This window comes from Stenella coeruleoalba (assembly GCF_951394435.1).
Source record: "Stenella coeruleoalba genome assembly, chromosome: 1".
Lineage (NCBI taxonomy): Eukaryota > Metazoa > Chordata > Mammalia > Artiodactyla > Delphinidae > Stenella > Stenella coeruleoalba.
In genome coordinates, this window is record NC_137169.1 from 53,187,940 (window position 1) to 53,205,613 (window position 17,674).

The window sequence follows — 17,674 nt, forward strand, 5'->3', positions numbered from 1 at the left end:
TTTATTTTAAAAGTAAGCACTTTCTACAGCAGAACTTTCAGGTATGCAAAAATATATTGACTAAATTCTCAATGACTTATTTTTTAAAACAAAATTTTAAAATTATACCGAATTCGACAAACAGGTACACACTAACATTTCCTATACCCCCACATAAACTGCCAATAACACAGTGACACAGTCTGAAGAAAGTTGGACAAACATGAAAAAGACTCAGTAATGCAAAGATGTCAGGTTTCCCCCAAATTGTTCTATAGGATCAATGCAATTCCAATCAAAATACCAGCCAGGTTTTTCCTGGAAGTTGACAAACTAATTTTAAATTTAATGGGGAAAAGCAAAGGGCCGAAAATAGCCAAGGCACTCTTGAGGAAGAACCAGGCAGAATGGGGGACAAATTTGCTCTACCACATAGCAACATTTACTAAATAGTTAGAATAATTAAGACAGCTTGATATTGGCATATGGATAGACAAATAGTCTAATGAAATTATAGGAAGCACACAAAAAAATCCTATATATGAAATTGTGACATATAACAGAGCTGGTACTATGAATCAGTGGTGGAAGGATGAATTATTCAATAAATGGTGTGAGATAAACGACTTCCCTAGGGGAAAAAAAGTAGACTCCTACCTTGCACTATTGTACAAAAAATAAATTCCAGACAAAGAAAGAACTTAAATGTTAAAAAGAAATATAAAAGAACATACTTATAATCTTGGGAGTAGGACAGAATTTCTTAAATAATACATAAAAAGCGTAAACCATAAGCCACAAAAAGATGATCATATTTGCTTACACTGAAATTGAGAATGTGTGTTTGTTCATTCAATTAATAAAGAAATAGATACATAGAAAAAGCACATCATAAATTAGTAGAAATTTGTTGCATATAAAACCAACATATATACACTACCAAATGTAAAACCGATAGCTAGTGGGAAGCTGCCGTATAGCACAGGGAGATCAGCTCAGCACTTTGTGACCACCTAGAGGGGTGGGATAGGGAGGGTGGGAGGGAGACACAAGAGGGAGGAGATATGGGGATATATGTATAGCTGATTCACTTTGTTATAAAGCACAAGCTAACAGACCATTGTAAAGCAATTATACTCCAATAAAGATGTTTAAAAAAAATATCACTATGTTAGAATGTAAAAAAAAAAAACAACCTGAGATTTGTATCCAGAACAGTCTTTCTCAATCAAGTTTCTACGAGAGAATTAAGCCCTACAAAAAATTGAGGGGCTGTTTTCTCCATTCTCTCAAAGCATTAAAAAAAAAAAAGATAATTCTGGTTTGGTATTACCCATCAATGAATCTTCTGTGAAGGAAGAAACCACAACCCCAGGACTCTTATTATACATACAAGTAATACTGCAAATACAAAGTCCAGTACACAGTCACAAACTAGGCACACAAAGAAGCAATACATCATGAGTGAGAACTGACAAAACAGATAACAGAAAAAGGTACATTAAGACTTAAGGTATTGAAATTATCAGAGACTATAAAACAACCACACATTCTATGCACCGTTGCCCAAAAAATAAGATTAAAAATCATGACTGGAAACTTGAAAATATAAAGAGAAATGTTTTATTGAAAAGAAATAGCAGAAACAACAGAATTTAGAAAACTGAAAAAAATTTACCCAATAACCAAATTAAGAACTCAGTAGGTTGGTGTAATGTAATATCAGGTATAGTTAAGGAGAGAATTAGTAGACTGAAAGATTGATCAAAAGAAAAGTTCTAGCATGAAGCACAGGTTAACAAAAAGATGGAATACACAGAAGAGTAGAGACAAAGACGATACAATAAAAAGGACTAACATAAGTTTAACTGGAATATGAAAGAGGAGAGACAGAATGGAGAAGAGGACATATTTGGACACATAACAGCTGAGAATTTCATAGAACTGAAGAAAGATGCTGAATCATAAATTTAAGAAGTCCAAAAAAGCTACCAAGCAGAATAAACATAAAGAAATTCAAAATTAGTCTCAACAATTGAAACCACAGAAAGCCAATTTTAAGAAGACAATCAAAGAAACGACAGAAAAAAAGACAAGTTATTTTCAAAGAAGTAACAGTTTGCCACAGCTGGCTTCTCAAAAGTAGCAATGGAAATGAGAAGACAATGGGAACAATGTCCTCAGCAGGCTGAAATAAAACAGAGGAAACTCAGATGCTACTTCTTAAAAAAGGAATCCTAATGAAGGTCAAATAAAGACATTTTTCAAAGAAACAGAGAGTTCATCACCACAGAATAGAAAATTCTAAAGGATATATTTCAGAGTAGAAAAACATCTCATAGAAGTCACAAATTTGAGAAAGAATCAAGAGCAAATAAAGTGGTGAACACATGGGCAAATCTAAATAATTGATTCTATATAGCCATAAAAAAATAATAATGATGATGTGAGGTTTAATGATACATAAAACTAAAGATGGCATTTAAGTAGGAAGAAAGGTAAATGAAGTCAACCTGTTTTAAGATCCTTCTATTAACCAATGTGAAAGTAAAGGTAATGATTAATATTAGATTGAAATTTAAGAAAGCATATTCTTATTTGTAATACAATCACAAAAAGAAGAGAAACAGAATGTATGACTTCCAACCTAGTATAGAGGAAAAAGTGGAATGAGGAAAAACTACAATGAGAAAAAAATGATCCAAAAGAAGATAATAAATGAGACAAAAAGAAATACATAATAGGGGTGGGAAAACATGAAGTAAAATTAAAATGTTAGGTACATTAATTTAATTATACTAAATGTAAATGGGTTTTAAAACTCTAGTGAAAGACAAAGATGAATAGACCAGATTTTACAAATGTAAGACAAACTCTAACCATATGCTGTTTATAAAAGACACATTTAAAACATGAAAAAAAACAATGAAAGTAAAAGGATGGGAAAACTCATGCCATACACACACACACATACACACATACACGCTAATCAAAAGAAACTTAGCATAGCTATACCAGTATTATACAAAATTGACTTTAAGGCAAATAAAAAATAAGCATTACAGTTCATGTTGACAAAAGGTACAATTCATCAAAAATATAACAATTTTAAATTAGGTATTTCATAATAAGGCCTCAAAGGAAATAAAACAAAATCTGACAGAATGACAAGAAGAAATTACACCACCACAGTTGTAGTGGGATATTAGAAAAAGTGAACAGAATTCAGTAAAGAGAAAGAAGATTTAAACAATAGGATTAACCAATTTGATGTAATGCATATAATGGATAAATATAGAACAAATGAAGAATATGCATTCTTTTCAAATATGTGAGATATTTGCAAAAACTGACCACGTACTAGACCATAAAACCAACTCCCACAAATATAACTAATTATGTAGAGTAAGTTCTCTGATCATTCAATTAGGCCAAAATCAGAAGCAAAAGGATTACTAGAAATTTTCATATGACTGGAAATTCTCAAACAAAAACAATTTAATAACCCAAAAGTCTAAAAAGAAATCACAATGAACTTAAGATATATTTTGATGACTAATGAAAATGTTACCTACACACTGCGGTATGTAACTAAAACAATAATTAAAGGAAAATGTTTATGATTAAAATATGTATCAGAGAGAAAGGATGAAAATTAGTGAGTTAAGCATCCATCTCAAGAAGTCAGAAAAAAGAACATCAATATAAACCAAAAGTAAGTAGAAGACAGTAAATAATAAAGATAAACATTCAAAAGTGAGGATCAACATTGACCCTAAATTGGTTCTTTACACAAACTAAAGGAATATACAAATTTCTGTTGAGACTGATTTAAGACAAAAGATATAAAAAGCCAGTCTCAGAAATAAAAATGTTTATTTCTACTATAGATGTTATAGACATTAAAAAGATCATAGAAGATATTTGAAACAACTCTGTATGCCAAGAAATTTGAATAAATTTCTGCTAGAATAAAATTTATAAAAACCAGTGTAAAAAGAAATAGAAAACTTGAACAGTCTTACAATCATTAAAGAAATTATACAGGTAATTTGAAAACTTTCAAAAAAGAAAATTGCAGGTATAGATGGCTTCACTCACAAATTCTCCAAGTATTCTAGGAAGAAATAATTTCAATTTTAAACAAGTACTTTCAGGGAACAGAATAAAAGGGGAAATTCCCTAGCTCATTTTAATTGGCTAAACTACCCCGATTCCAAAATCTGAATAGAACATTATGAGAAAGAAAAAAATCTTACTAACATGGTTACACAATCTTAAACAAAATGCAGCAAACCAAATCTATTAATATACAATCATGAAAAAGCTGGGTTTAATTCAGGAATTCAAGGTAGGTTTAACACTAGAAAATCAACTGAAAGGGGTCACAGTAAGAGATTACAAAGCAAAATAAAATGACAGTCTCAATGGTGCAAAAAAGCATGATAAAATTCAACAACTATTCATAATTACAAAAATAAAACTCTTAGTAAACTAGGAACAGAAGGGGACTTCCATAATATAACAGAGGGTATCTTAAAAAAAAAACCAAACCCCAAAACCAAAATCTTTAGCACCTATGTTTAAGAATGAAATGGGACGAGGGGAAGATGGTGGAAGAGTAAGATGTGGAGATCACCTTCCTCCCCACAGATACACCAGAAATACATCTACACATGGAACAACTCCTACAGAACACCTACTGAACACTGGCAGAAGACCTCAGACCTCCCAAAAGGTAAGAAAGTCCCCATATACCTGGGTAGGGCAAAAGAAAAAAGAACAAACAGAGACAAAACAATAGGGACGGGACCTGCACCAGTGGGAGGGAGCTGTGAAGGAGGAAAGGTTTCCACACACTAGGAAGCCCCTTCGCGGGCGGAGACTGCGGGTGGTGAAGGGGGTAAACTTTGGTGCCACAGAGGAGAGCACAGCAACAGGGGTGCGGAGGGCAAAGCGGTGAGATTCCCACACAGAGGACTGGTGCCAACCAGCACTCACTAGCCCGAGAGGCTTGTCTGCTCACCAGCCGGGGCGGGCGGGGCTGGGAGCTGAGGCTCAGGCTTCAGTCAGAGCACAGAGGACTGGGGTTGGCGGTGTGAACACAGCCTGCAGGGGGTTAGTGCACCACGGTTAGCCAGGAGGGAGTCCGGGAAAAAGTCTGGACCTGCCGAAGAGGCAAGAGACTTTTTCTTCCCTCTTTGTTTCCTGGTGCGCGTGGAGAGGGGATTAAGAGCGCTGCTTAAAGGAGCTCCAGAGACAGGCGCGAGCCGCGGCTAAAAGCGTGGACCCCAGAGACGGGCATGAGACATTAAGGCTGCTGCTGCCACCACCAAGGAGCCTGTGTGCGAGCACAGGTCACTATCCTCACCTCCCTTCCGGGGAGGCTGTGCAGCCTGCCAATGCCAGGGTCCCGGGATCCAGGGACAACTTCCCCGGAAGAACGCACAGCACGCCTCAGGCTGGCGCAACGTCCTGCCGCCCTCTGCCGCCACAAGCTCGCCCAGCACTCCGTGCCCCTCCCTCCCCCCGGCCTGAGGGAGTCAGAGCCCCCGAATCAGCTGCTCCTTTAACCCTGTCCTGTCTGAGCGAAAAACAGACGCCCTCCCGCGACCTACATGCAGAGGTGGGGCCAAATCCAAAGCTGTGACCAGGGAGCTGTGAGAATAAAGAAGAGAAAGGGAAATCTCTCCCAGCAGCCTCAGAAGCAGCGGATTAAAGCTCCACAATCAACTTGATGTACCCTGCATCTGTGGAATACATGAATAGACAACGAATCATCCCAAATTGAGGAGCTGGACTTTGAGAGCAAGATTTATTCTTTTCCTCTTTTTGTGAGGGTGTATGTGTATGCTTCTGTGTAAGATTTTGTCTGTATAGCTTTGCTTCCACCATTTGTCCTAAGGTTCTATCTGTCCGTTTTTCTTTTCTCCTTTTTTTCTTTAAAAAAAATTTTTTTTCTTAATACTTATTTTTTATTTTAATAACTTTATTTTATCCTCTTTCTTTATTTCTTTCCTTCCTTCCATCCTTACTTCCTTCTCTCCTCCCTCCCTCCCTCCCTTTCCTTTCTTTCCTTCTTTCTTTCTTTCTTTCTTTTATTCCTTTCTTTCTTTCTTTCTTTCTTTCTCTTTCTCTCTTTCTTTCTACTTTTTCTTCCTTTTATTCTGAACCGTGTGGATGAAAGGCTCTTGGTGCTGTAGCCAGGAGTCAGTGCTGTGCCTCTGAAGTGGGAGAGCCAACTTCAGGACACTGGTCCACAAGAGACCTCCCAGCTCCATGTAATATCAAACAGCAAAAATCTCCTAGAGATCTCCATCTCAACACCAACACCCAGCTTCACTCAACGACCAAGAAGCTACAGTGCTAGACACCCTATGCCAAACAACTAGCAAGACAGGAACACAACCCCACCCATTAGCAGAGAGGCTGCCTAAAATCATAAGAAGGCCACAGACACCCCAAAACACACCACCAGACATGGACCTGTCCACCAGAAAGACAAGATCCAGCCTCATTCACCAGAACACAGGCAATAGTCCCCTCCACCAGGAAGCCTACACAACCCACTGAACCAACTTTAGCCACTGGGGACAGACACCAAAAACAACGGGAACTACGAACCTGCGGCCTGCAAAAAGGAGACCCCAAACACAGTAAGATAAGCAAAATGAGAAGACAGAAAAACACACAGCAGATGAAGGAGCAAGATAAAACACACCAGACCTAACAAATGAAGAGGAAATAGGCAGTCTACCTGAAAAAGAATTCAGAATAAGGATAGTAAAGATGATCCAAAATCTTGGAAATAGAGAAAATGCAAGAAACATTTAACAAGGACCTAAGAAGAACTAAAGATGAAACAAGTAACGATGAACACCACAATAAATGAAATTAAAAATACTCTAGAAGGGATCAATAGCAGAATAACTGAGGCAGAAGAACGGATAAGTGACCTGGAAGATAAAATAGTGGAAATAACTACTGCAGAGCAGAATAAAGAAAAAAGAATGAAAAGAACTGAGGACAGTCTCAGAGACCTCTGGGACAACATTAAACACACCAACATTCGAATTATAGGGGTTCCAGAAGAAGAAGAGAAAAAGAAAGGGACTGAGAAAATATTTGAAGAGATTATAGTTGAAAACTTCCCTAATATGGGAGAGGAAATAATCAAGTCCAGGAAGCACAGAGAGTCCCATACAGGATAAATCCAAGGAGAAACACGCCAAGACACAAAATTGTCAAAAATACAATACAAAGAAAGCATGTTAAAAGCAGCAAGGGAAAAACACAAATAACACACAAGGGAATCCCCATCAGGTTAACAGCTGATCTTTCAGCAGAAACTCTGCAAGCCAGAGGGAGTGGCAGGACATATTTAAAGTGATGAAGGAGAAAAACCTACAACCAAGATTGCCCAGCAAGGATCTCATTCAGATTTGATGGAGAAATTAAAACCTTTACAGACAAGCAAAAGCTGAGAGAGTTCAGCACCACCAAAGCAGCTTTATAACAAATGCTAAAGGAACTTCTCTAGGCAAGAAACACAAGAGAAGGAAAAGACCTACAATAGCGAACCCAAAACAATTAAGAAAACGGGAATAGGAACATACATATGAATAATTACCTTAAATGTAAATGGATTAAATGCTCCCACCAAAAGACACACATTGGCTGAATGGATACAAAAACAAGACCCATATATATGCTGTCTAGAAGAGACCCACTTCAGACCTAAAGACACATAGAGCCTGAAAGTAGGGGACAGAAAAAGATATTCCATGCAAATGGAAACCAAAAGAAAGCTGCAGTAGCAATTCTCATATCAGACGAAATAGACTTTAAAATAAAGACTATTACAAGAGACAAAGAAAGACACTACATAATGATCAAGGGATCGATCCAAGAAGAAGATATAACAATTGTAAATACTTATGCACCCAACATAGGAGCACCTCAACACATAAGGCAAATGCTAACAGCCATAAAAGGGAAAATCGACAGTAACACATTCATAGTAGGGGACTTTAACATCCCACTTTCACCCATGGACAGATCATCCAAAATGAAAATAAATAAGGGAACACAAGCTTTAAATGATACATTAAACAAGATGGACTTAATTGATATTTATAGGACATTCCATCCAAAAACAACAGAATACACATTTTTCTCAAGTGCTCATGGAACATTCTCCAGGATAGATCATATCTTGGGTACAAATCAAGCCTTGGTAAATTTAAGAAAATTGAAATTGTATCAAGTATCTTTTCTGACCACAATGCTATGAGACTAGATTTCAATTACAGGAAAAGGTCTGTAAAAAATACAAACACATGGAGGCTAAACAATACACTACTTAATAACAAAGTGATCACTGAAGAAATCAAAGAGAAAATCAAAAAATACCTACAAACAAATGACAATGGAGACATGACAACCCAAAACCTATGTGATGCAGCAAAAGCAGTTCTAAGAGGGAAGTTTATAGCAATACAATCCTATCTTAAGAAACATCTCGAATAAAAAACCTAACCTTGCACCGAAAGCAATTAGAGAAAGAAGAATAAAAAAAAAAAAACAACCCAAAGTTGGCAGAAGGAAAGAAATCATAAAGATCAGATCAGAAATAAATGAAAAAGAAATGAAGGAAACAATAGCAAAGATCAATAAAACTAAAAGCTGGTTCTTTAAGAAGATAAACAAAATAGATACACCATTAGCCAGATTCATCAAGAAAAAAAGGAAGAAGACTCAAATCAATAGAATTAGAAATGAAAAAGGAGAAGTAACAACTGACTCTGCAGAAATACAAAAGATCATGAGAGATTACTACAAGCAACTCTATGCCAATAAAATGGACAACCTGGAAGAAATGGACAAATTCTTAGAAAGGCACAACCAGCCAAGACTGAATCAGGAAGAAATAGAAAATATGAACAGACCAATCACAAGCACTGAAATTGAAACTGTGATTAAAAATCTTCCAACAAACAAAAGCCCAGGACCAGATGGCTTCACAGGCGAATTCTATCAAACATTTAGAGAAGAGCTAACACCTATCCTTCTCAAACTCTTCCAAAATATAGCAGAGGGAGGAACACTCCCAAACTCATTCTACGAGGCCACCATCACCCTGATACCAAACCAGACAAGGATGTCACAAAGAAAGAAAACTACAGGCCAATATCACTGATGAACATAGATGCAAAAATCCTCAACAAAATACTAGCAATCAGAATCCAACAGCACATTAAGAGGATCATACACCATGATCAAGTGGGGTTTATTCCAGGAATGCAAGGATTCTTCAATAGATGCAAATCAATCAACGTGATATACCATATTAACAAATTGAAGGAGAAAAACCATATGGTCATCTCAATAGATGCAGAGAAAGCTTTTGACAAAATTCAACACCAATTTATGATAAAAACCCTGCAGAAAGTAGGCATAGAGGGAACTTTCCTCAACATAATAAAGGCCACATATGACAAACCCACAGCCAACATCTTCCTCAATGGTGAAAAACTGAAAGCATTTCCACTACGATTAGGAAAAAGACAAGGTTGCCCACTCTTACCACTCTTATTCAACATAGTTTTGGAAGTTTTAGCCACAGCAATCAGAGAAGAAAAGGAAATAAAAGGAATCCAAATCGGGAAACCAGAAGTAAAGCTGTCACTGTTTGCAGATGACATGATACTATACATAGAGAATCCTAAAGATGCTACCAGAAAAATACTAGAGCTAATCAATGAATTTGGTAAAGTAGCAGGATACAAAATTAATGCACAGAAATCTCTGGCCTTCCTATACACTAATGATGAAAAATCTGAAAGTGAAATCAAGAAAACACTCCCATTTACCATTGCAACAAAAAGAATAAAATAACTAAGAATAAACCTACCTGAGGAGACAAAAGACCTGTATGCAGAAAATTATAAGACACTGATGAAAGAAATTAAAGATGATACAAATAGATGGAGAGATATACCATGTTCTTAGATTGGAAGAATCAACATTGTGAAAATAACTCTACTACCCAAAGCAATCTACAGATTCAATGCAATCCCTATCAAACTACCACTGGCATTTTTCACAGAACTAGAACAAAAAATCTCACAATTTGTATGGAAATATAAAAGACCCCGAATAGCCAAAGCAATCTTGAGAACTAAAAACGGAGCTGGAGGAATCAGGCTTCCTGACTTCAGACTATACTACAAAGCTACAGTAATCAAGACAGTATGGTACTGGCACAAAAACAGAAAGACAGATCAATGGAACAGGATAGAAAGCCCAGAGATAAACCCACGCACATATGGTCACCTTATCTTTGATAAAGGAGGCAGGAATGTACAGTGGAGAAAGGACAGCCTCTTCAATAAGTGGTGCTGGGAAAACTGGACAGATACATGTAAAAGTATGAGATTAGATCACTCCCTAACACCATACACAAAAATAAGCTCAAAATGGATTAAAGACCTAAATGTAAGGCCAGAAACTATCAAACTCTTAGAGGAAAACATAGGTAGAACACTCTATGATATAAATCACATCAAGATCCTTTCTGACCCACCTCCTAGAGAAATGCAAATAAAAACAGAAACAAATGGGACTTAATGAAACTTCAAAACTTTTGCACAGCAAAGGAAACCATAAACAAGACCAAAAGACAACCCTCAGAATGGGAGAAAGTATTTGCAAATGAAGCAACTGACAAAGGATTCATCTCCAAAATTTATAAGCAGCTCATGCAGCTCAATAACAAAAAAACAAGCAACCCAATCCAAAAATGGGCAGAAGACCTAAATAGACATTTCTCCAAAGAAGATATACAGACTGCCAACAAACACATGAAAGAATGCTCAACATCATTAATCATTAGAGAAATGCAAATCAAAACTACAATGAGATATCATCTCACACCAGTCAGAATGGCCATCATCAAAAAATCTAGAAACAATAAATGCTGGAGAGGGTGTGGAGAAAAGGGAACACTCTTGCACTGCTGATGGGAATGTGAATTGGTACAGCCACTATGGAGAACGGTATGGAGGTTCCTTAAAAAACTACAAATAGAACTACCATATGACCCAGCAATCCCACTACTGGGCATATACCCTGAGAAAACCATAATTCAAAAAGAGTCATGTACCAAAATGTTCATTGCAGCTCTATTTACAATAACCAGGAGATGGAAACAACCTAAGTGCCCATCATTGGATGAATGGATAAAGATGTGGCACATATATACAATGGAATATTACTCAGCCATAAAAAGAAACGAAATTGAGCTATTTGTAATGAGGTGGATGGACCTAGAGTCTGTTATACAGAGTGAAGTAAGTCAGAAAGAGAAAGAGAAATACTGTATGCTAACACATATATATGGAATTTAAGAAAAAAAAAATGTCATGAAGAACCTAGGGGTAAGATAGGAATAAAGAGACAGACCTACTAGAGAATGGACTTGAGGATATGGGCAGGGGGAAGGGTAAGCTGTGACAAAGCCAGGGAGTGGCATGGACATATATACAGTACCAAATGTAAAATAGATAGCTAGTGGGAAGCAGCTGCATAGCAGAGGGATATCAGCTCCGTGCTTTGTGACCACCTGGAGGGGTGGGATAGGGAGGGTGGGAGGGAGGGAGACACAAGATGGAAGAGGTATGGGAACATATGTATATGTATAACTGATTCACTTTGTTATAAAGGAGAAACTAACACACCATTGTAAAGCAATTATTCTCCAATAAAAATGTAAAAAAAAAAATGAATGAAATGTTGCAAGGTTCCCCTTTAATGATGCCAACTATCACTACTTCTATTTAACATTGTACTCAAGGTTCTAGCCAGTAAATAAGTTATGGAAAAAAAAAGAAAGGAAGAAATGAAACTGCCAGATGATATGACTGTGTATATATAAAAAAAAAATCTATACCTCTGTTATTAGTTTAGTCATTCTGCTGGAAATAAACATTGTTCAAAATCAATTCTATGCCCACATAAAAGGAATCAACAATTAGGGAGTTCCCTGGTAGTCTAATAGGATTTGGCACTTTCACTGCCGTGGCCCGGGTTCAATCCCTGGTCAGGGAACTGAGATCACATAAGCCGCGTGGCATGGCAAAAAAAAAAAAAAAATAGCAATCAACAATTAGAAAACAATTAGAAATTAGAAAACAATAATTAGAAAACAATTTTGAAAACGATGACATTTATGAGACTATAAGAATATAATGTTATATATACAAAATTTATGTGTAGTATATATTATCATATTATATAATTTTATAATATTACTAAAATATTTTTAAAATATCAATGACCAACTATACACGTACAAAGGATGTTCTGGGCCTCTGTTGAAAGCTATAAAAGTTTATGTATGTGTAGACACTAAGGAAAGCCTAAATAGTGGGGAGATCTAACATATTCAAAGATTTGGGGATTCAAGCATGTAAAAATATTAATTTTCCCAAAAACTGATCCATAGATTCAATACAATCTTACTTTAAAATACGACACTTATCATCAAATTCACAATTAAATGTATGAAAAAGCAAGCCACAAAAAAAGAAAGAAATCTTTGAACCACTTATAATTGACAGTGGGCTTGATCCAGACATATAAACTACTATAAATTACAAGCAAAGGCAGAAGATCCAATGGAAAATGGGCAAAAAAACTCTAGATACTTCAAAAGAAAAAATCCAAATAGCCATTTATATGAAAAAGTGCACACCCTCATAAGACATCAGGAAAATGAATGCTAAAATGAGATATAATGATATATTACCAAATTGACAAAAATTTAAATGTTTGAATATTCTAAGTGCAGATGGACGAACATATGAAGGAACAGAAACTCTCATATAGCAGGTGCAAATAAAAATTAAGACAAACCTTTTGGAAAACATCATGGCATATCTAGTATAGAAGAGGGTACACATATATGACCCAGCGAATTCCACTCCTAAGAAATACCCTAAATAAAAGTGTGTACATGCAGACAGGAAACATACAGAAGAATCTATATGACTGTAATTTGTAACCAAAGATCAGAAACCATTTATGCATCTATCAATAGAATGGGTAAATAAATTGATCTATAGTCAGACAATGGAATATCATGCCAAAATGAAAAATCAGTGAATTACAGCTATATTTTACAACCTAGAGGAATATTAAAGACATAGTGTAAAACTAAACTATAGTATTTAGGGATGCAAACTTAGATGGTGAAACTATTAACGAAATTATGCAATTACTTCATTAGTTAGGATAGTGGGTGGCTTGGTGGATAGCTGTGGTGGAAAACAGCAGGCCAAGGATTTCTGGAAGGTGGTCAATGTTCTATATTTTGTCCTGAATTGTGGTTACAAAGATATTCATTTTAAAATCTTTTGTAAACATTTACATTTATGTTTCATGTACTTTTTCATTTGTGGTATATTTCACATAAGCAAGGTTTTAAAAAATGAAAAACAAGGTCAATAAAACTGAGAATAGTGGTCATTTTGAGGGGAGAAAGGGATTGAACTGATGGCAAACTGGGAACTTCCAAGGAAATTGCAATGTTCTATTTCTGAAGCTGAGTGATAGGTACACTGCTGTTTCTTCTATTATTACATTTTAACTATACATGTACTTTATATATTATTTTGTATCTACAATAGCAAAAGCAAGTAAAAGAAAACACTGAAAAACTGGAATTCATCAAAATTAAAAACTTTTGCACTTCAAATGACAGCATCAAGAAAGTGAAAAGAGGGACTTCCCTGGTGGTCCAGTGGTTAAGAATCTGCCTTCCAATGCAGGCGGACGCGGGTTTGATCCCTGGTCGGGGAACTAAGATCCCACATGCTGCGGGGCAACTAAGCCCGTGCGCCACAACTACAGACCCCACGTGCTCTGGAACCCATGCACCACAACTACAGAGCCCACGCGCTCTCGAAGCCCATGTGCCGCAATGAAAGATCCCGTATGCTGCAACTAAGACCTAACACAGACAAATAAATAAATAAATAAATATTTAAGGAAATAAAAAGGGAAAAGATAATCCACTGGAGAAAATATCTGCAAATCACATATCTGATAAGGAATTTATATCCAGAATATATAAAAAACTCTTTCAACTCAATAACAAGAAGATGAATAACACAATTTTAAAACATTAAAGGATTTGAATGGACTTTTTCTCTAAATAAGATATACAAAAAGATGTGCCAATAAGCAAATGAAAAGATACTCTCAGTATCAGTAGACTTTAGGGAAATGCAAATCAAAATGACAATGAGATACCACTTCATACACACTAAGGTATGAAGTATATATAATAAAAAAGAGATAATAGTGTCAATGAGGATTTAGAGAAACAGGAACCTTTATTCATTGCTGGTGAGAATTTAAAATGGAGCAGCCACTTTGAAAAAGTTTAGAAGTTTCTCAAAATGTTAAAGATAGAGATACAATATAACCCAGCAAATCCATTCCTAGGTATCCACCCAAAAGGAATGAAAACATATCTGGACACAAAGACATGTACACAAATGTTCATAGCAGCATTATTCCTAACAGCCAAAAAGTGGAAATGATTCAACTGTTCATCAACTCATAAATGGATAAAAATCTGGTCTATCAATATTTAGGAATACTATTTGGCATTAAAAAAAGAAGTATTGATACATGTCACAACATGAATGAACCTCAAAAACATTATGCTTAGTGAAAGAAGCCAGACATAAAAGATCACAGTCTATAATTCCATTTATATGAAATGTCCAGAACAGGCAAATCTATACAGACAGAAAGTAGGTTAGTTGCTGCCTAGGGTTGGTGCTGTGTGGAAGTAGAGGGTGACTGCTAATAGGCTTCAGGGTTCTTTTTGGGGTGATGGAAATGTTCTAAAATTAGATTGTGGTGATGGCTGCATAACTCTGTAAAGATACTAAAAACCATGAAATTGTACATTTAAAATGGGTGAATCTTTTGACATGTAAATTATCTCAATAAAACTTTTAAAAAAGTTGTCTAGTAAGCTATCTTCCATAAGTATGATTGCAGTTTTCTGAAAGAAGTCATCTAAAACTTTTAGAATTTGATCTTGTTTTATTAAGTTTGTTTACTCCCTGCCTCCCTGTTCTTCCCTCTTTAAGAGGGGAAAATTACAGGGCTGAATGAATATCAATTTATTTAAATATGAAAAAGTATAAATCTTCACAGATTAAAAATAAATATTCTCAACTGCTAAATAACTGAGACTATTTCTTAGGGCTGACAAAGAATAAAATGGATTTTAAAAATGAAGAAAATAGGCTATAAGTAAGGCAACCTTCAAAACTCTAAATGACAGAATATAGAGCTTTATACCATAAAGCTTGAGGTAATTAATTTTAAAAACAACTTAGTACAAGACGGGCAATATTCTCAAAACCTTAATGTTTCCACAAAATAAATAAAACTCAGAGCACTTCTGCATCAGCTAGTACAATAATCTGTTATTAAGGGGTATATCCTTGGAAATATCTGTCTTTCCAGATAAAACTTCTGTAGGAGGGTTGTTTTTACCGTTGATGTGAGGAGGAAACTGCCGGGCCTTGTTAGCTGAGGAACTGATGTTCCTGCAATTGCCATGGCAACTGTCTGGCTTATCATGCTTCCGCTCTCACTCTCATAATCATCGGTGGCTATACAGATTGGTCTTCCTCGTTGATTGTGAGTTTCTGGAAAAAAATCACCCAAAAATAAATAAAGAAAACTTCTGTTTAGCTTAATTAACAGCTATTGAGCAAGCAATTCCCTTTCTTATTCTCCTTTACTCTTTAAAGAAAAACCTATTAACATATACTGCTTATCATTATATTTACTTCTTTTAAAAAAATAATTTAAATATTTTAAACATTAACTCATTCCTGTAGTAATATTTATAGTTTTGTAGAGAACTTTAACTTGCTAGTAAAAGAAGATATAATAATATAAATTTCTGCCTTCAGATAAGGAAACCTGCTTTAGTGATCAAAATACTGGGAAAACTACTATTAGTCTCTCAAAGGGAAAGAGTTGCTATCTTTATATCACCAGCACCTACTGATAATACATATTAGATACCAGTAAAATTTTTTTAGTTGAACTGGAAGTACTTTATCAGGTTAATTGCTAGTTCAAATGCAACCTACAGTGTTTTCTCTAAGGCAAATGAAGGAATTTAAGTAAATTCTAAAAATGGAAAGCAAGAGGAATAAAACTTTGTGGGTTCCAGTTTTTAAAAAGTAACAAAACTTCAACTTATTAACCCAGTATTAGCAATAAACATCATTGTTGTTATTCAGGTGAATATTAATTTCAATTTTATGTATATGAATAAAATTGAGACTGAGGGTGGTGGACATCTAGCAAGTTTTCTCATATTGTTTTTTTCAGATGAACAGTATACACTCACACAAAAAAACCCTATTTCTTAATAGGTAGGTATAGAAATGCTATAAAATCATTATTTAAAAATTTGTCATAAGAAATGCTTACAGAAACCTTGCAGTGAATTTTCTCACACAGTCAAAAGTTTTTCAGAAATATGTTATGTATTTACAGTGTACCTATGTCAGTGTAAGTTTCCTTATATTTCTTTTCCTAAAATAAGATCACCTTTGAGATATTTTCTAATACTTTTAAACACTGAGATTTGCCTTTAGTTTGTCTTAAATATACTAAGTACCTGTAAAATCATACAGCTGAGGAACAGTTTCCATGATAATGCCAATCAGAGGTAGATACAACATAGCCACCCGAGCCTTTATCTGGGGGTCAGAGTACCGTGGGTCTGAGTCGTGACTGGATAGTAAATTGTGTACCATATTGATGACTTTCTTATGCAATCCAAACAGTCTAGTTAAAAAGAAGATGAAGAAGCAGCTGCAGTAAGGTCACAGAGATTAGTTAATATCTTTAGAGCAAACAGTAAGTCATGGTACTGAACCACTTTATTCAGCTTCTTAACTTTGCCACATATTTGCATGTATTCCTATAAAACACTTCTCATTTTAAAATTAATCAATGTCCAAAAAATAAATAATATCTCGCTGTACAAAATAAGAACTGAGGGAAAAGGAAATACTATACAAATTCATTTAAGAGTAAATCCGAATATTTTTTCATTAACTCCTTAGGGCATTTTAATATTAAATAACTTAAAACCAGTTACGGTTATATTTTAAAGCAAAAAATGTAGGGGTTTCCCTGGTGGCACAGTGGTTGAGAGTCCGCCTGCCGATGCAGGGGACACGGGTTCGTGCCCCGGTCCAGGAAGAGCCCACATGCCGCGGAGCAGCTGGGCCCATGAGCCATGGCCGCTGAGCCTGCGCGTCCGGAGCCTATGCTCCACAACGGGAGAGGCCACAACAGTGAGAGGCCCACGTATCGCAAAAAAAAAAAAAGTAAATTTTAAGTAGTTGTAAATTTTATTTCATCAAATAAAATCTTTTCACATTTAACCAAAATAAACTTTTATTTCCTTTATCTAAAAGAAAAATTCTCTACCTAATGGGCTATGTAGTTCATGGCTAGGGTTGCCTTCGACATCTCTATTTAAACTGAACTTCCTTGCTCATTTGGGCCCTTACAACTTTCTAGACTCCCAATCCCAAGTTTCAACTGGCTAATACACTAGCAAGGATCACTCTCATCTTCA

The 17,674-nt window shown here is 35.6% G+C and overlaps 1 protein-coding gene across 7 annotated transcripts in view; it reads right to left on the reverse strand.

Annotated features, from left to right (window-relative positions):
- DOCK7 (dedicator of cytokinesis 7) overlaps positions 1-17,674 on the reverse strand; it is a 214,156-nt gene that overhangs the window by 46,632 nt on the left and 149,850 nt on the right. For all 7 annotated transcript variants that reach the window (XR_013829415.1, XM_079929009.1, XM_079929007.1 and 4 more), the window contains 2 exons: positions 16,703-16,872; positions 15,559-15,713 (listed from right to left, as the gene is read on the reverse strand). Coding sequence is in view for 6 of the 7 variants with exons in the window: in XM_079929009.1 (XP_079785135.1) it covers positions 15,559-15,713; positions 16,703-16,872 (325 nt within the window). In the remaining variant the exon portion in view is untranslated. The remainder of the gene's footprint in view (positions 1-15,558; positions 15,714-16,702; positions 16,873-17,674) is intronic.